Source organism: Aulostomus chinensis, chromosome 20 (assembly GCF_037954235.1).
Source record: "Aulostomus chinensis isolate RoL2024-O1b breed Wild chromosome 20, RoL_Achi_v1.0, whole genome shotgun sequence".
In the NCBI taxonomy this organism is placed as follows: Eukaryota; Metazoa; Chordata; class Actinopteri; order Syngnathiformes; family Aulostomidae; genus Aulostomus; species Aulostomus chinensis.
In genome coordinates, this window is record NC_141339.1 from 18,098,852 (window position 1) to 18,119,243 (window position 20,392).

At 41.1% G+C, this 20,392-nt stretch overlaps 1 protein-coding gene and 1 long non-coding RNA gene across 4 annotated transcripts in view; one reads left to right on the forward strand and one right to left on the reverse strand.

Annotated features, from left to right (window-relative positions):
- LOC147243103 (uncharacterized) overlaps window positions 1-20,392 on the forward strand; it is a 67,336-nt gene that overhangs the window by 24,344 nt on the left and 22,600 nt on the right. The gene's annotated exons all lie outside the window — the stretch shown is intronic.
- Window positions 2,988-18,637, reverse strand: vegfab (vascular endothelial growth factor Ab). 2 transcript variants are annotated; one of them, XM_086189419.1, is made up of 8 exons: window positions 18,095-18,637; window positions 16,110-16,152; window positions 15,186-15,382; window positions 13,697-13,773; window positions 10,862-10,894; window positions 8,657-8,731; window positions 6,989-7,132; window positions 2,988-5,359 (listed from the first exon to the last, which is right to left on the reverse strand). In XM_086189419.1, exons 1-8 carry the CDS (start codon window positions 18,146-18,148, stop codon window positions 5,338-5,340), a joined length of 645 nt encoding a protein of 214 aa, XP_086045545.1. In that variant the 5' UTR covers window positions 18,149-18,637; the 3' UTR covers window positions 2,988-5,337. The 2 variants fall into 2 exon arrangements, with proteins under 2 accessions (XP_086045545.1, XP_086045546.1); XM_086189420.1 differs by lacking the exon at window positions 8,657-8,731 and having other exon boundaries at window positions 2,999-5,359.

Here is a 20,392-nt window from a genome sequence, read left to right on the forward strand (position 1 = left end):
TACCAGTATTTGTTCTTTTTGAACCCTTCAAATGTAGTTAAACAAGCCATCCTATGCACACAAAGTTCACGTAGGAGGAGCGTTGTTACTTGTGTGAATCATCTTCTGAAATGTGAGGTATTAGCCTTCAATTAAAATTAAAATGATTTAAGAATAATGAATATTTTCTTTGCTCTCATGTGCATTACATGTACAAAGCTGCTATACAGCTGCTACACAGCTAATACATGTTTGCTACTGAGCACAGTGACATAAATACAGTTAAAAATAACCTTTAATTCAGCTCAATAATATGAGCTACGAGCAGCACGGTAGTGCAGTGGTCAGCACTGTCTTCTCACATCAAGAAAGTTCCGGTTCCAGCCCCAGCTGGAGCACAGGATCTTTCTGTGTGGAGTCTTCATGTTCTCCCTCTGCCTGACTTCCTCCCACAGTCCAAAGTGGTCCAATGGTTGTCTGTCTATATGTGTTGGCCCTGTGATGGACTGGTGACCTGTCCAGGGGGAACCCTGCCTCTCGCCTGAAAGTCGCTGGGATAGGCTCCAACCCCCCCCCCCCCCCCCCCCCACCCTTAATCAGGATAAGTAGAAGAAAATGAAAAGATGAATGGAATATGAGCCATAAGTCTGTCTTGAAAATTCAAAGTGTTGCTAGAGCAGATACCTTTATAAAAAATGTGGGGATATATGTAAAGTCTCAGAGAAATAAATATGCATGCTACTGGAGAACTAGAACAAATAAACAATAGAAATAGACTATAATTTTTTTAACTTTATTTATTCTGGAGAGAATTCAATGTGACCAATATATTCTTTATATCGTTCACATTCCTACAATTACCCCTGGCCAGTACAACCACAGTCTGATCAGCTAGAGCTGTCGGGGTTAATGGCCCTGCTCAAGGGCACCTTGGTGGTATTAATGATGGTTGCCACTCGCCTCTCTTTTTTTCCAGATTTTTCACCCAACTTTATCCAACCAGTCTGGTAATTACCCCAGCAACCTTCTGGGTACAAGCTTTCTTCGCTAGTTTTTATGCCACCAATGTGTAGTGGTTGTACCACCAAGTATTTGTACTATCCCCCTCTGGATTTACCATAAGAAGGTTAAAATTATACATGTTGTGTGTGTACTCTTATCAAAAAGTGTTATGTTGCTGCAGTTTCCTCTTTAACAGCAAAAAACTAAACACGCTAAGCTAAAACCACTTTCAAATCTTGCATTAGGCTAAATCATCCTCCAACCCAAACTGGCACGGACAGGCAGCTAGCTAGCTCCCTGGTAACTGGATTAGATGGTTTACAACATTCTTTGGGGTGTTTTACTCAGCGAAAAGGGCCCCACAATTTACAGGGATTATATATTGTCCTTTATATTTAGGTATGCACGTAAAGAGCATGAGTCAGGGAGAGGAGAGATTTTGCATGGCTGCATTAGGGCTATGCAGGAGCTAATCCGCTGGGAAGCAGTTGGCAATGAGGCTAAGAGGGAGCTAGTTTCAAAACAAACACGGCCAAAGATCTCAGAACCTCCAGTTAATCTACATTCATTTGGGGTTAGATCAGTTACTGCATTGAACATGTCATAATCCCATATACTAGTAGCTAAAACTGGTCTTTGTCCTCCCTGTGCCTTAAATAAAGAGACAGTTTAGTGACCTGATAATCAGGCAGAAATAAAAATTAGCCTGTTATCTTTGGGCAAGTTTTTGCAAAATAGTGAGAAAAGCACTTTTTTGAGAAAGGTAGGGTGGCAAGAAATTTGGCCCATAAAACTCTGATTCTTCGCTACAATGATCATGCCCAATGTTCATCTTTAAATTACTTACCAATTTTTGGCTGGTGAGGATGAAATTGCATTATGAACGATGGATATTAATCATCTTTTTTAAGCTGAACAAACAACTAAGTAGGAGGAACTCTGTCCTTTCAAATACTAGAGATACAAAGATGCCATTGGCTTTTTTGATAACTACATGTTTGAGTTTAAAGTTGATACAAAACACAAAACTTTTAGGAAGCATTTTACATTTCTTGTAAGTTAGGCCTTTCTACCAACAAATCCTCTGATACAACACCAAACTGCATTTCCTAAACGACATTTTCTTTCATTCCCCTCGATACTAATTACAGCAATAAAATAATGATGTTTTACCACGCTACAATGTGGTTTAAGCAGAAAAGGAAATGGTTAGGGTTAGGGAAAGTTTGGGGCTTCTATTCAAATAAGAACTTGTAAACGTTGAGGTTTTTGTAATGTTGTATTGACTCCTAGCTCTCACCGCAGTTTCCATCAATACAACTGCCTTGACTTGTGTCTGGCAACTGTGCTTGAACAAAAGTCTCCAGCTTCATTGGCCACTTTAGATTCATTATTTATTGGTCTCATCTGGTTCCTACTTCACTGGCTTTACTCTGAAATGTATAGACAATTTTTGCTGCTTGTGTTACAACCTATCTGGTCATTTTTCTTTGAAGGACAGAACTATTCTAAGCCCTGCCTTTTCTTCTTCATCCTCTACTCACAACTGTTTGTGACTGTGGTGAGCAATGACTTGCCTGCTTCAACAGTGGTGTAGGAATCCTAAAACCCATAAATAAGTTTGGCCAGCCGATTCCTTTGTCTTCAAGCCAGTGAGTTTTCAGTTTGTTTTAATGTCTTAAATGAGGTCTGGGGTTAAATAAGTATCACATATTTCAGTTTTTTTCTACGGCATCAAATATATCAGTAGATTCTGCACTTATGTGTTTCAAGGCTTATTATGTGTCTTAAATTCATGCCAAAAGCAAAAGAAGCGTAGGGCAAGTTGTTAAGGGTGTTTCATAGCTTGACTTGAATTTACATTTACAAATATCATAAAAGTGGTGTTCATTTTTGTAGATTATCACACTGAATGAAATTTGAAGTCCTGTCAACTTTTGTTCAGCATATAGCTTTTTTTTTTTTTTTTTTTTTTTTTTTGGCCAATAATTCAAAACCTAATGAAAAGTCCCATCAGCCCTAACCCATGGTGATGCTGACTTTTGGAATGGCTTAGGAGAAATACACCATTCTGCACTATATAGATAAATTTGTGTGCGTGTGAATGTTACGCCAAGCTCTGACTGCGCTTTATCCTGTTACAGTTCTTCAGTAATAAATGTTTAGAAATGCTTGCATTCTTGTGGTTCCTGCAGTTACTGTGGTCGCTATATTTTTGCTTCAACTTTAAATAAAGCTTTAAGCGAAGACCTTTTTTATATGAAAACATCTATTTTCCATTACAATTGCTTCATTCGTTGTACCAATCAGTGTGTTTTGATTCTAGGGGGTTGTTACGTGTAGCACTGTCAAAATTGTGTTTATGCCAAACGTGATGAGCTTTTCACATGATGTTTTGGCATCTGTTATTGTTCCATAATGGTTGGCACTGGTGAAGCATTATCTTCACATTATCAATGATAAAAGCTGTTCTCATTAAGTGTTGCGTTATGTCCCCCAGTGCTATTAAACAGCAGATAACATTTTGATTTCACACATGAAATTACTGCACAGGGCTTCAAAGTGCCATTTTATTCGTAAGGCTGGTAATTGGTTTGTCTTTCAGGAAAAGCGTGCAGGAATTTTGTCTTGCTGATTGCATTTTGCTGGGTTTGTTGTGGGTATCAGCTCGCCACACACGAACATGAAAAGCTCATGTTGCCTAGTTAAATCTCTTTAAACACAGCATTCACAACACAGCAACCTTTTCCTTATTTTATATAAAAACAATATAATTTGAAATAAATATGCTTCACTATTTTACATAGACACAGAAAACAGGTTAATAGTGAAGAAGAGACAAAAAAGAGCTAATAAATGAGGGCTCTATGAGTGATGGCAGAAAGTTACCCAATTTTTTTTAAAAAGAAGACGGTATCGTGGTAGTGTGTGCGCTGAGCTTCTTTGCAGTAGTTCATTTGTATTTGCATGTTGCACGACAGACAGGTTCACCTCACACACACACACAAACACATACACACACACACACACACACACATATATGTGCGAATTAGCATGAACACACACTCATGTACACAAAATTCTACACACCCTTGCATGAGAGGCGCTGACAAATCCAGAGGTGTCAGCCGTACAAACGATCCATTTAGGGAATGTTAACAAATCAATATCTGGTTGTTTTTGTTTTGTTTTCTTAGAAAAGCACAAGTCTCCATGCTGGGAGAAGCCATCAGCAACATTACACACGGGGGTGGGGTGGGGATGGGGGTGGGGGTGGGGGGAAAGACACAGGTACACAACACTGCTTATATAAATAGACCAATTAAATATGGGAAGAAGACTGAATATTGAAAAATACTCTAACATTATAAATTATCTAGCATGGACTATGGCATAAATGGATATTAAGTATGTACATGGTCAGATATGTAATCAATGGATTCTGTATTGAGTTCAACAACTAACAAAACGACGTTGATAATCCCCTCTCCTGAAAAAGGAAACAAAAAATAATTTATAAAGCACTTGATAGATTTCTCAGTACATTATGTGAGGCACAGTTTTTCAAATGGAATCAACCATCAACCTACAGTAAAGGATGTTTTCAGTGGTTCTCATGTAGGACATAGCAACACATTAAATGCTATTATCGATGACCAGTATCCCTTTAAAAGCATGTGGCACTCCGTGTCCCTCCTCCTGCGAGCTTCACAACTGTGAAAATGTTGTCCATGTCAACTTCCTCGGAGGAAAGGCAGCCATATCTTGACGAGACAGATTCAAGATTCCATCTGCTCTCCCGCTTGTCCTGCTTTTTTTTTTTTTACATCAAAAGCAGACATCCAAGTCCTTTGTTTTTTTTTGAAAGGAGAGCGCTCCTCTTCAGCACCACCCGCTGTTTTAGCAGTTAAATATATCCTAAATCTAGAGGTTTTGTAATGTATAATTGACACACACCCACAGTAGACTCATATCCAGTGAAGTAATTGCATACAATGACAACAAGACTACACCTGCATTGCAAGCCTGTTAGAATGCAAAACCACATGGCGGCTAGTTGCGTTTTCGTGAAAAAATGATGGGTTTAGTTATTTGATTTGTAGCAGCATAACAACTCTGTACTTTTTATATTTTATCATGGTCTATATACACGCAGATATACAGTGGGAGGAAAACTTCAATTCAGTCTTTTTCGTTGCGTTCTCTGTCAGTCTGTCCGAGGGGAATGCTTTCCACAAAAAAGAAGAGCTTTCGGTTCAAAGGTCAAAGTGCTGTGCTGTGAAATATCTATTATATTATATTATATAATAGAATAGAATATTCCTTCATCTTGTACATCTGGTGCTCCCACCTCTCTCATCTCCTTGGCTCTTCACATCTGAACAAGGAGAAAAGACAAGACAAGTCAATCACATCCATCCATCGTCATCTTCCGCTTATTCCTCCACATTAAGGGTCACGGGGGGGCTGGAGCCTATCCCAGCGTCAATGGGCGAGAGGCGGGGTTCACCCTGGACAGGTCACCAGTCCATCGCAGGGCCAACATACAGAGACAAACAACCATTCACACTCACATTCATACCTACAGCAATTTAGAGTATTCAATCAGCCTCGTCCCCAATTGCATGTTTTTGGATGGTGGGAAGAAGCTGGAGTACCCGGAGAGAACCCACACAGGCACGGGGAGAACATGCAAACTCCACACAGAAAGATCCCGTGCCTGAGCAGGGACTCGAACCCGGAACCTTCTTGCTGTGAGGCCACAGTGCTAACCACTGCACCACCGTGCAGCCTAAGTCAATCACATATGAAAGCATAAAAAGTCAAAATCAAGCAGATCCAGGCTGCCATTAGGGATGTAACTTATAGTACTGATGGCAGGGATATAAACTTAAAACTGTCCCCAGCATGAATTTGATATGAATTGCATGTACAAATCATTTTCATTGATTCCAGAGTGATTAAATCCTTCATGCTCCAACTTGATGAGGCTTTTGCTCATCTTGTTCCTGCCTGTTTTGTATGTGCAGTGACGCTGTAGATCATAAGGTGGTATCAAATTTAGCACGTGTCACCATAGACACAAACTCCATGTACTGTGATGTGCTGCGATTTTACGTGAACTTGTATGTCTACATTAGTTTGTCTGAAAATATGATTTACTGTAGCTTTAAAGGGATAAACATCTCTTACAGTTTCTGGGGGGAAATTCACGCTAAATTTATCTGCCCGCCGCTTTCCAAATCAAACCCTTCACTCTTGGCTGCCATAAACTGTATAAAAGAGATACGATAGCCAGCATGTTCAACTGGGGAGAGACAAACTTACTGTAGCTTATCTGATCCAAATTCCATTCAGAAAACAAGCATTGTTTAAAAGTTGGTTGCTTTAGACCTGACAAAGCATACTTTCTACAAACTGCGTCAAGATGTAGTTACTAGACCTGTTTCTTCCAAGTAAATCGGAGCCAAACTTTAGCTTGAAGAAGCGGAGATATAAATTAAATGAATTGTGATATGGGGAATTTGAGTGCGCCTCTGGACATTTTGTTTCCTCAAAATATCCCCATGAGTGTCGTGATGTTGAGAAACAGTGGACAGACATTACTGACATTGTCGGTATCTACATTCCTCCCCTCTTTACTGGTCAGGAAGGGTCAATTTTCACGAGTTGACTTGCACGAGTAACTTAAATACTCTCAATATAAACCCTTTAGCAAACTCATGTGAGTAAACTTAAGCAATTAAAGTCATGCGAGTAAAAAATTTGCTCTTTGTTTGACCTGAACCCACCATCACATCAGCCTAGCACGTTCATTCCCATTCTGCAATTTATTCAGGATATTGTGTGTCACTACTTGCTGTAGTTGGCTACTATTTGAGACAAAATGGAGTCAATACATGTATGTTTTTAATGTATGGCTCAAGTACCTACTTTTCTTGTATTTTGCATCAATTTGTCACTGCCTCACTAGACTTTTAACACATTATACACTCTCCACACTTACCTGCAGGTCCTTTCATTGAGCTCTAGTTGGCGGTCTTTACAGTATTCGTCTGTGTGTTTGCAGGAGCACCGACAGGTTACAGGATCCTGCACGAACAAACGTTTCTTCCTGTCTGAGCAGTGATTACAGCATGGCTCACAGACACTGGACAGAGAAAAACAGAAACGGGGAGGAAGAGATGCAGATTATCACAGTGTAGTTAATATCACACATAAAAGAGGTCAACCTAAGGTCAACTCTCTCACACGCTCCAGTTTACTCTTCCCAGGCACGGCTACCACTGAAACTATTTGTATTGTATCTGACAGTTGGGTAGTAGTGCACACAGGATCCAAAAGAGCAGGCAAATATACAGGCAGTAAAATTACCCGCCTTCACGCCCCCCAAACCCTCCCTCTTTGATTGGCCCACTCACAAATGCCTTGTATGTGCTAGACATGCATTGAGCCAAGCTCTGGGCCACTTCATGCAATACAAAACGACACACATTGAATTGCAGCATAATGATAGCACAAGTCTCGCTCTCACTCTTGCAAATCATCAACGCTTGATAAAGAAGACTCGAGGGTCTGCTTGGTGCTCCGTTAAGAAAGATTTCATTTTATTGAGTAAAATGTGAAGCTACTTTTACCACAGAGACACATTAGATTCAGAGGCTGTAGATAACAGAGATCCAAAGCGCTTTGAATGACATTTCTTTTGAGGAAGAGGCTCAGGTATGATAGCTTGATATACATATGACAATAAACACACAGTACTCTTTCACAGTAAGACCACTGAAGAAACATGAGATCAGGAACTTCCATTAAATATGGGTGCTACTGCATTGTTGCATTGAGACAAAAAGCAAGCAAAGACACAAAAAAACAGTGATTGTTAAACAATTTGCTGGTTTACAAATCCCCCCTAGCAAAGAAAAAAGCAACAGATTGCCATCACTCACATCTGCACATTACATAAAAAAGTACCAGCATTATGCTTAGAGCGGCAAAACCTGTTTGGAAAGATGAAAAGAACAAAGAGGGCAAAGGGGCACGGGGACGAGACACAGCAAAGCAGCACAGACTCAACACTGAACACAGGGACTATGATTACAATCCTGCTGATACCAGTGCAGATACAGCCAGAGCTGCTCTGCAAAGCTATGATGGTGGAGCTGCTGCTGTAGATGGTTCAGCTAACAGAGCCGATCGTTGCAGATTTTTTTTAGGCTTTTTTCTTTCTTTCATGAAACCGTTTTATCTGACGAGTTATAGGAGCAACTGCTGTTTTTCACTGTTGTAACACATCCCAACCATCGTACCAGTCAGTCGCGCCCACAGGGAGTGACATTAAATGGGAGGTGGTGAGATTATATGGGAATATTGAGGGATGAGGATGTGTTATGGTTAATTTCATATGAGGTGGGATATGATTAGCAAGTCTGTTGTACTTTTCTGGTTACTGCTGTTAGTGCGCATGTTTTACTACTTGAGCAAAACATGTAGAACATGACTGGCCAGACAATATTTGCACAAGACATGTCATTCACTGACGCAACATGCAATTGAAGACGGAGAGTGAAATGGTGCAAATTAAAAGGGGCAAATTAGCTCCTCCCAAATGAGCTTAATTATGAGAAGCGCAACACTCAGGTGCAGATAGGTGGAGAAGGCAGAGCTGACATACGCATCGTGAATTGTTTTGTCTCGGTTTTTCTTTCTTTTTCTCTTTTGGCCTTTACCCGTGCCTTTTCGGGATTTTCTGGAAGAGAAAGAGGACAACAACGCAGAGAGATGCCTGAGAGACGGAAGAAAGACATGGACTGCTGTGATGGCTTTTCGAAAACTGATGTTGCTAAAATCAGTTCATACTTTTGAATTTCGGTGAATCAACTAGTCAAGCAACGGTCATTCATAAAAGGTGTTTGAACCTATTATAGTTACTGATTAGCATTTATGGGATTATAGCTCAGATTACAAGAAAGGCATCAGGCAGTGTGCACATAGATGTCTGTGGTATGCTGAAAGGGGAAGTTGCAACAAAATAAAATTATATTAAACGCTACAATCAACGAGAAACTACCTTTTTTAAAAAGTTGAAGCAACCAATGAAATGTGTCCTGATTTATATTGGTTTAAATACACATCGAGAGTAATCCCCATGGTTTAGATAATCAAATGTTCCATGAGGGTATCGCATTGCTGTCCAGTTGGAGCTAAAAACATACTCCGATTTTTGTAAACCAGGACAATCTGTATAAAGTGTGTAAAGAATTATTATGTTGAGGTTTAGGTTTGGCTCGGTTCGCTGTTTTGAGGTTTCCGAGAAGAATCGAGGACAATGAACTTCACCAAAAATCTATCTTTCAATCTATCTGGGTCGAGTCTTTATGGCTGATTCAACTTGTCTCAGATCACAACACAATGAAAACAAGCTCATAAAAGCTTACTGGCTTATTCGGGATACTCCTGGAGCTTCATGTGTGCAGATCTGGCTAAAATATCCAGCTTTGTGCTCAATCGTGATGTTTTTATCAGCCATTCGTAGAGCTTTATTTAAAACTTCTGTACTTCTCACTATGTTTGTGCGTTAATTTATCATCAATGATATTTAAGGTTATAAACACATAAAAAATGTTCTACCAAAGGGAATAATTCAGAATCTATGACTGTAAAAGGAATCTTTTTTTTTTTTAATTTTAGCCACTAGATACAAGACTTGTCACTGAAAAATGCATCCTCAGCGCGTGTTCCCTCCAGGTTTCCACATCAAAATTGCGTAAGTTGCATTTTGGACCATGACTGGCTTCCTAACTATTTGTGATGTCACAAATCATGCTGGCAGGTAGACGCCATAAACTCCAGGCCAGAAGTGAGAAACTTTCCTCTTCAGCAGCGGAATGTTACAACAGCAGACACATTTTCAAAAGCGAAAAACACCGTTCTACATGCATAACATATAGAATCGGTGCTAGATTGGAGAACAACAGCAGATAATAAAATCAAGAATTCATTTTTACGGAATCAGCTCATCTTCACAACCTCAAGTAGATGACCCATGCGAACCAAATTGCAGACCACTCATTGCTGAAAGTGTCCAACGTTAAAGGTAAAGCACGAAAGCATCAGAGGTGGGAGCTGAATGTCCCTAAGACCATCACTTTGTAGCAGCATGCCACCGCAGTCGGCCTCGTAAACAGTTAATTCAAGGTTAAAGAAAACCTTATCTATATGACGGACGACCTGACATAAAACCAAAATACAACCCCCCCCCCCCCCCCAAAAAAACCCCAACAAAACCCTGTTTTAGAAAGATATGAACAGCTGTTCACATATGGAGGATTAAAGCCTTTTAATGACCCTTCTGTAGCATGGGATGGGAAGAACACTTGAGCAAGCATCATAAAGTCAAAAGTTTAACAAGTCTTTAGAAAGTCCATTATCTATATCAGAGCAGCCAGTAACCGATGTTAAGTGGGATGTAAAGAAGAGAAGAATGTAAATATGAGATAGATGAGGTAGGAAAAGTGTAAAGGTCAAGTATGGAGAGGCCAATGACCTCATCAATTGTCACTCATTCACCTGCATGGATTGGATTTGTTAGAAGCCCCCGTGTTTATCACCTGCTACACTCAGAATAACATGCCCGACTACTTTAATAACTGTTCAGTGTGTGTTTGTAGAACAAGTGCAAAAGCTGGGTGGGGAAATTAGGGAAGCAAAATCCGTTAAGCATGTAAAAGCGTATGAGATCATTTCAGAAAGGTGCAGACGACTGAGAGTGAATGTTTCTTTGCAGGACCAAACAGGAAAAAGATCAAATCTCAAGCCCTTATTGTTTACTCCCCAAAAAAAAGCCATTCTCCACGCAGAGAGAGAACGTTTTACTCACTTTTCTTTCGGTTCTTTCATTTCTTTCTTTAACCTGAAAGGCAGGAACAAAACAACCTGGCATTAGATCACAGCAGGCTGTTGTTTTCCTGTAAACAGATACATATCAAGATCATCAGCAACAGAAAGCGAGGCCCATTATCAGCATAGGGGAGGGGTGGATGTGTATGTATGTGAGTGTGTGTGTGTGTGTGTGGGGGGAAATCAATCTTTTCAAATCATATTACATCATCCTTTACCAGAAACCGTGATAAAACTGGCTTTCACTTTCAAATGAATCAAACATGTTAGGAAATGTTACACTCAAGTACACAAAGAGTGTGTTCACTGATGAACACGCACACACACACACACACACACACACACACACACACACACACACACACACACACAGTACAATAGCAAGTTGTCAGGTTTGTTTCACTTCTTGCTCATGTGACAACTCTTAGCAATAATGGATTGTGGAGAAATAACTTACTGGCACACTCTGGAGGCAATCGTTAGCCAAAAGAGTTAGGAAACTGTGTTTCATTTAACAAGGTCGTAGAGGCCAGGCCAAGTTTCTATTTGACAGACTGTTACTGTAACTGATCAACAGTATCCTGATGGAAGCATGCAAGTGTGGGCATAAGTGAATTGAAGATGACGAACACTCGGGCAAAGTCCACACTCAAAAATGGAAGTACAAGATAAAAACATTTCAGCACTTACAGGTACACTTTAACGAATGCACAACCTCAATGCTACTATATAGGCCTTCATGTACCGCATGTGTAGCTAATAGAAACCTCCATACTAACAGAGAGGATTTCAAATTAAATGAAGGGGATGCACCTGTATTTCAGTGACAAGCATTTGTACCCTTTTACATGCACAATGCTACATCTATTTTTTGAGTCAAAAAATGGATGAAATAACCTCTAGAAAACCTTATTCATGGATAACAGCCTCCACCTGTTGTCGTTTCAACAAACCGCCACCACCCCTACCTGTCCTTTGATGTGGAATTTCTCATGTTTTAATGTCATTAACCATCATCTGATGCGTAACTTAGTTGTACCAGGGAGCTCATGTCTTTTTTTTCAAAGAAGAAATACCTTCCAGTTTTGATAAAACCGATACAGAATCTAGGCTAACTTGTTCGGGAGCTGCCGTAACAGTTGCTTCTCATTATTTAACACCTTAATTATACCCGCGTCTCCTGAAAGGATGCTGATTGTTTCCGTTCTACAAAAAGCATAATTTGAAACCCGACCTTGTTATGTTGGGATCTTGCAAAACCAGCTGGCTACTGGCCACTGGCTACTTTCTATCAGTGGTCATATGTGATGTTCCATTTGACACACTTTTAGAACAACACTAAAAAAATGGATCACTTTGAGTTTATGATTTCACTCTTAAACTTTAGCACTCCATCTGAATGGTTTTAGAGGGAACGCCACTGGTAAGACTTTCAACATATATATTAGCTATAGAGGCTCATAAAATGAGAGACAGCAGTTGTTTGGTCACACACCAACTGTCCTGGACACTGTGTTGTTCGCTTGTTAGATGTTGCAAAAACCATGATTCATGTCCCCTCTGTGGTACGGTGTCAGAGTTGACTAATTTATATCTCACAGCTTACATCTCATTATTCTGACAAAATAAAAGGAAAACGCGGATCTGCGGCTCCATGACAGTGTTTGAAAGAGGCCCAAACTGGAGTAAAGGTGACATGTTTGTTAATAGTTTGCTCAGACGGAGACATCATCATGTAGAGGGGACGATCGAAAGATGGAATGCTTGCCGTTAGTTTGTGTAATTTCCTGTTCCGTGTTAGTTGAGCAAACTTACATGAAACTCAACTTGATTCAGCTCAACATTTCAGCAACTCAACGACTGGTACCTTGAGTATATGGAAGTGTTACTTCACCCAAAAGCATTTTGCTCACAAATAAGTGCCACAAAATGCTTCTTTCCAGAAAGCAGAATGAGCCGCCCATGTACAAACCAGAAGTCTTCTAGTTTGTTTCAAGCCCAGTATAAAGAGTCTGTGGTTTACTGAGAATATTTGTGAAAATGTGGATTGCACCCAAAGATGCACTTGAGAGTTTGTAAACTGACATTTTTTGACAGTTTTGCTGTTGTTGTCGTTGTCGTTAGCCGTTAGCCGTTAGCTTCAGGCTCAATGTACCTGGCTGGCGCTTTCTGCATTCTGGAGTCATGGAGAAATGATACAGGAGGGAGGCTCAAGACAGTTGCTTGTGATTAATTGAAAGGCAAAACACACTTTTGGTGAAGTATTGCTCTCAACAGTCGATCAAAACTAATAAAGGGTGTAAATCAATAGTCACTCAGGTCAAAACAGAAGAAATCAGTTGACTGTGTCCTTTCTCTACCCTCACACAGAAAGGACACTTATCCCAGAGATCAATAACCTAAGCGACGTAGTTCCAGGAGTGACCTCTAACTGCCATACTGGGAAAACAAAGGATTCAGTAGCACTGCACTTACACAAATCTATCTCCTTCACTTGAGCAATGTGATGGAATGAGGATAAGCTGAGGCAATATGAATACTGTCCTGCTGGGAGAGGCCTTCAACTGTTCAGGCTTTCTCTTTTTTTCAATCAGCAAAATAAAGGAAGCAAAGATAAGATACAAATCTCTGATATGCATCTGTCAAATGTGTCAGAGGCAAACACCAACTCCATAGTCATGGTGTGTTTGTTGACCTCTGCTCTGTTGCACATATTCACTATGTTTCAGCAGTTTGGGAGTGTGTGTGTGTGTGTGTGTGTGTGTGTGTGTGTGTGTGTGTGTGTGTGTGTGTGTGTGTGTTCAGGGTTTCTTACCTACACTCACATGCGCTGTGTTCTGTAAAGCTCATGAAAATATCATTCTGTTGCCTTTGGGGTTTTATTCTTTTTATCTAGAAAAAGTAAACAAGAGAAACTGTCAAACAGTCGAATTAAACATTTTTGGGGTGAGGAGAACAAGGATTGCAGGAGGACAGGATGCTGTTTATCACTCAAAATCTGGAGAGAATGCAAAGGGTAGGTTACATGGGGGTTTCAGAAACTTGTTTTCATTGGAATACAACCTGTTATTTTACTCCTTTTCCTGTTCTACCCACAACCTCTTAGATCAGGTTCAAGGGGTGTTCTACCAATCAAGAACTGAAGGCACCGGCTCTTGATCAGCTGAAAACCTCCACTTTAAATCATCAGGTTTGAGCAGAGCAGGAAAATAAGCAGGAGGCTGAGTTGCCTGGAGCAGAGAGCAGGGAACTCAAGACGAATACTGACATGTTCAATAAGCCACAATTATGTCAGACAATAACAAGGAGCTGTAACCAAGAAGATGCAAATTTAAAAAACACAGCGTCACCCCTTCACTGGAACACTGAGATAAATGAAGAGCAGGCATGTCAGTAGGACGCAGGTTTCTAGAGAACAGATTTAACATGCAGATCCACTGCTGTGCACAAGGAGCAAGGCTGGATATTATGATGTACTTTTTCACATCCACCAAAGAAGTAATGTTTTGGGTGCTATGAATTTGTTTAGCAGGATAAAAGTCGATTTTTACAGAACTAGGTTAAGGAGTGTATCGTGGGGAGAAGAAGAACCCATTAATTTTCGGATCAGAGCTTCTTGACATAGCAAAAAACTGTTTTATGTTAGCTTTGGCAGGGTTGGTTCCCTCTGCCAAGAAGCTCATTTGATTACTAGCATTGCTGGATGCTTAGGAGGAGAACTCAAAAAGTTTTGGATGGAGTTTGATTAAATTTGGTAAACTGATAGAACTTAGTTTGCTGGACAATTTATTTGATTTTGGAATTGATCTGGATCTGATGATGTCATATTACTTTGGCAGAAGCCTGTGCTTTAGTTTTTGGTAGTTTACGTTCTCCTTATTGACTGATGATGAATGTAAAATGAATCCAAAAATCGAACCAAACATTGTGCACTCATTAGGTTTAGATATATTTTGTGTTTGAGTAGGTGTTTCCTCAGGTTAGATGTGCCGCTGTGGCCAAATTTGCATTTCACATGACAGTCATTGTATATATTGAATTTGGTATATTTGGTAGTATGTAATCGGTAGTACCGATGTAATTCTGTGTATTCGTCTGAAAGAAACACCACATGCTGGGTACGAGGGGCACTGCCAACCAGAGGGGCACTTTGAGGGTACTTGGGTGAGGCAGAAGGGCAGATAAGAAGCCCGACCACCCTGTCATAACAATTGAGCAGTCCCTGCCCTTTCACCCCCACCCCCCACCCCCATCCACGCACAGAACACCCCCAAACTCTTATCATGATAAGCAAGGCTGCTGACCTCCATTGTGATGTTATAGGTGGATGTGGGCGTGCACTGCAGCATCTCATCACTGCAGCAGCCGGCGCAGCGCGTTAACACCACACAAGACGGGATGAAGATGTGCTCCACCTCGTCTGGGTACTCCTGCAGAATCTCCACCAGCAGCTCCCGCGGCTGACACCAACTCTTGTTGTACACCTCCAGTAAGGGGATCACTAGGAGAAAGATTGACAGAGAATTCAGTTACAAAATGATGGCAGCTTATCTATTTATCTATCTAGGAAGGAAAATGGTCCTTTCATTAAAGTTCATTGCCTCAAGTTAAAAAAAACAACAACCTGCAATTCTATTTCATAGTTCTCCTTCCCCCCATTGTGATTGAATTTGCTTCCAGCTGCACAATAATAACCCAAATCGCCCCCCCAGTCTGCAGGAGTTTGCCTCTTGAGAAAGCTATTAGGACACAGACAACTATCACCTCCAAACTATCATTCAGTAAGGGAGCAAGTCTACAACAACCCCTGCCTGACAGCCCTCCTGGCAGCCAAGCCAAACAAAACCAGGCCTGAACAATGTCACAAAGTTGAGCTTCTGATTGTCCAAATCAGATTGGGCAACACTCAGATTGTGCAAAATTAAATGGTGAGCCAAGAGGGTGAAATTCCATTCTATAAAAGAGTCTGGTTGCTTAACCTCAAACCCGAAGAATGTTGTACAGGATGAAAAATGTCTCGATTTAGAGGTGAAACTGCTCTCATTTGCTAAAAATGACAGTCTGCTTGACTGCATCTGGACAATCCAGCTACAAAGTTGCCCACCAGGGGGCGATAATTTCCCTTGATTGTCAAGGTGAACCTCACACCAGCCCTTTCTGTTTGGCCCTCTGCCAAGCAGGGAGCCCAGAGCAGGCTCTATTCCCACGGTGCCCTGTGGGACACCTACCGTCATGTGGACCTCTCTCTGTTTCCTCCGGTATGTGGGCACTCTGTAAGGAGAAAAAAAAAAAAATCACATTAGCAAGAATAGATTGAGCAAGAGGTCCAGTAAAGCACTGGCCATGACATCTACTTATCCAGAGTTGCGTAAAATATATATTTACATTTTGACATGTCTGTTGAGCCCTGCCAGAATATAAAACCCTATCTTATCTTGGCCTATATGGGCTTCTCAGAAATAGTTTTTTTTTTTTAGTTTTTTTTTTTACAAACTTCCTACATCACAATGTGTTCATGAGGCAAAAGATAAAGTTTCATTTCAGCAAACTTGGCAGAATGTATGACTCCCAAATAAAGTTGGCTATATCATAATGATAGGTTTGCATGTAAGTTCTTACATGGCTAAATATTTAATGTGCAACGTGTCAAATGCTGACCCAGAGACAGCTACGTGGCAAAACTTTATAACCTGAAAATAAACTGTTAAATATTAGGTTTCTTTTTACCAAAATTGTATTAAATGGCTCTGCCTCCTGGCGACACGGATTAATAACGGTTGCCATTAAACCGGTAAGAACTTCAGCCAGCTACTTTCCCCTCACAGGGGGTAGCTGTCACCACACCAGTCGGACCACAAAGGATTTTTTTTTTGGCAACGTTCCATTAGTGCGTTGCATTACACACAACTTTCTCTTGCCTTCATACACACATGCGCATCTCTCTCTCTCTGATAGGCGCGCGCAACTCGAGCAATACCACGCCAATATTGCGTGAGACCCGGCCCTCGTGTGGCACCGGCTTCTGTTCAGCAACTTAATGAAAGCTGAAGAGTCGCTTTCTGTCTGTGTGTGTGTGTGTGTGTGTGTATGTGCGCGCGCGCCCTCGTGTGTGTGTGCGCAGCGCATGTAGTCTCCACCCATTTCTTGTGGCGTGAGGAGGTCAGTCGATCCCCCCTACACTCACACACATACAAACACACACACTCACAAAACAAAAAAAAACAAAACAACCACCGCTCTTCATTAAAGGATGGGTGTCACACTGCTACCGGGTGATGATGTGCAGTTGTCGGCTGGGTGGCCTGACTGTCATTGAAGCAGCCAGGTAGTTAAATAAACACCCGGCTGCTCTCTGGAGTTTTTTAATATCTCACACAGCGTACTAGAACATATTTGCTTCCACTGAGGTGACACATTAGAGGCAATCCTTCAAAGTCCAATCATGCTGGAAAATATGCAGCCTCCTACTGAAGTGTGTGTGTGTGTGTGTGTGTGCTTGCGTGCGCGCGTGACTGACTGAGTGTGTGCTGTAGTTTTTTTCCACCTTTGTTCAAACCTCTGAGCACTCGATTAATGATTATATAGCAACCGATTCACCCAGCGCGCGAGTGGTGCTGGGTCATTTGCGCCCAAATGTTGACTTTGGTGTGAAAAATGAGAGTTAAATGTTCCTATTAAAAGTGCCGACTTTTCGTACTGGAGCACGCTGACCGTGAGAGCCCCCCACCCCACCCCACCCCCCGTGCCAGGAGTGAACCTGCTCACATGTCCTAATTCAGAATGGAGTCACTGCGTCTTTAAAGCGTAATAATATCTCCAAGGTGGTTTTAAAGCAGGCCTGCCACTAGCCAGCGTCAAACTTAACCATATTAAAAATAAATAAATAAATAAATCTGACACTTTTGCGTCTTATCCGTCAAAAAAAGGCGCTACAACAGGAGTGTGTGCGTGTGAGAAAGAGAGGGGTTTGCGTCATGAATGGCTTAAAAAGCAACTGAACATTTCAGCTTGTTTAAACAAGCTAGCAATGACCTAGCCAGAGGAAAGGCAAGGACGAGCTACACATTAATGATCGGTGGCTACATTTCGCAAATAGAGGTCACTTGATGTCTCTTCTTTTGTGTGTGGAACACTTCTCTCACTCACTCACTCTCTCTCTCACTCTCTCACTCACTCACACTCTCTCTCTCTCTCTCTGTATTAGTGCACTCACCTTGACAGCCGACAGCGTCAGAAATAATAGTGTCAAACTGTCAATAAAGTTCATGATGTTGAAAATCCAATCCAAAAAACGCAGCTTTTAAAATCCAGGCGGTCAATATCGCAATTTGTTCACAAGCATGAAGTTTTTTAGTAAAGCAACAACAACACAAGTGAACTGGTTTAAAAATGTTCTAAATAAGGGAGAGGGGGATGTGATGGCAAATCCATGTTGGTCCCAGCGTCGGAGCATACAATCCTTTGCGCATAACTTCTTCCTCTTCAACTATTGCCGATGGTTTTCAAGATATCCAGAAACATGAGAATCCAAGACGCATAACGTCTCACATTGTTCCGCAGCAGACCTTTATTTTCTTGTAAAGGAATAGCAACCCACATTACAAAAATAATCCCATGCTCCTCTCCAAGTATCAGTCCATTGGAAACTTTACTCCTATGTGCAACCTGAAGCCATGAAACTGAGCAGAGAGACACACACCGAACTTTGTCTATTTGCTATTCGCTGTTAATTCCGTTAGCAGTCGGTGCGCACTAGGCAGCTCTCTACGTTAACAGAACGCATCTACTCCTGACTGGGCGGTCCATACGCTGGACGAGAACGTGATTGGTGGAGCGGCGTGGTGGGTGTATGTGTCTGATACTGAAGTTTCACCCCTTCCACTCATGTGATCACACCAGCAGCCGCGGCGGCGGCGACGGCAGCAGCAGCGAGCTATTGAAAGCGCAGAGCTGCTTGCGTCTAACACTCGGCAATTGTCGGGCTATATTTATCCCTCATGTTTGATGGAAACGCGACGAGGGCATCTTGATATCGTTTCAACACTTGTGTGTTTTTTTAATATATATAGAGATATATATCTCTATATATGTATATACATATATATATGTATATATATATACATAAAATAGTGGGTCTGTGTCCGTTTTTAATTCCTCTCATGATGCCACATATACATGATTGCTTCCCTGCGCGTAAAAGTCAATAAACCAACTATAACTATGATCAAGAACAGGGGATCCTGTCAGGACTTGTTAAATCCGATTCAAATCCCATTTTAGTAAATATGACCTTGAATTAATTCATCCAATCAACACGGGTCACATGTTTGACCAAGTTGTGATATTTAAGTTAATATTTTCCAGTCCCGTGGTTACATTTGAGCTCCAACTATTACCCGTTTCCATGGAGGAGGGAACCCGAAGTAGGAGAGCGTGTGTGTCTGGACACGTAGCCCACTGCAGTGTGTGTGTGTGTGTGTGTGTGTGTGTGTGTGTGAGTGTGTGTGTGAGTGAGTGTGAGAGAGAGAGAGATTGTGCGTGCGCGTGCGTGCAACGGTGCCGTCTGCAATCCGTCGCGGGTTGACACCGCATCATCAGCACGCACTGGAAAGTGGGAGTCTATGTGCTTCGGTCGGTGTCGTGACTTCCTCCCCGTTCCCCGACGGCCGGTGAATGGATTTTTCTGTACAATGTCGCGCTCAGAAGGAGCCACCTGACCGGTCGAGGTTGACCACTGGCCAGGCTCCTTTTTTTTTTTTCTTCTTTTCATCCTTTTTTCTAGCAACAGCTGAGACGTCTCGTTGAAGAGGTGCAGGGGAACAGAGAAAGACAAGGGGGAGTGTGGCTCTGCGAAAGGATAATGGATGAAGGAAATGACTTCATATATATACATCTTAATGATGATAAAGAGAAAGTATAGATCCTCCCAAACTTGATTTGACCAAAAATAGAAACAAAAACCAAACTGAGCCCCTCATGTATGAAAAGTAACTTTTTTTTTATTCATGTTTTACGATTGCAGGCTGTTATTGGATCAAATATTTGCAAAAGGAAGCCTGAGTTTATGGTGTAGACTTTGAGGTCAAATTCCTTTGTCTGCTTTATGTAGGCTATTTTAAATGGTATAAAAAAAAGCACATTTTTTTTCTTATGGATTCCCTCTAAAATCTAAACAGTATTTTTCACTGCTCAATAAGTGTATTAGTGGGAACACACATTTCTTAGAGTTGTGCATGCGGTTTCTGTTTACCAAGTTTTTGTAGTAATGTGAGAAAAGTTAGTTTTTTCCTCTGCTGGTTGCCTAAAACAACTTAACTCCTCTCTAACATTATAAATGAAACACTGGTCAAATTAAATTCGTTAAATGCATCCTTTGTCAGTCAGATTTATTTGTTACTGTAAAGAAAATCCATGAAAAGTTTTAGAAAGTTTTTTTTTTTAAAGCACAATTCATGGGAGAACTGCATGGGGTACAAAGATCAACTGTGATGAATCCGTATTGATTTTTCAG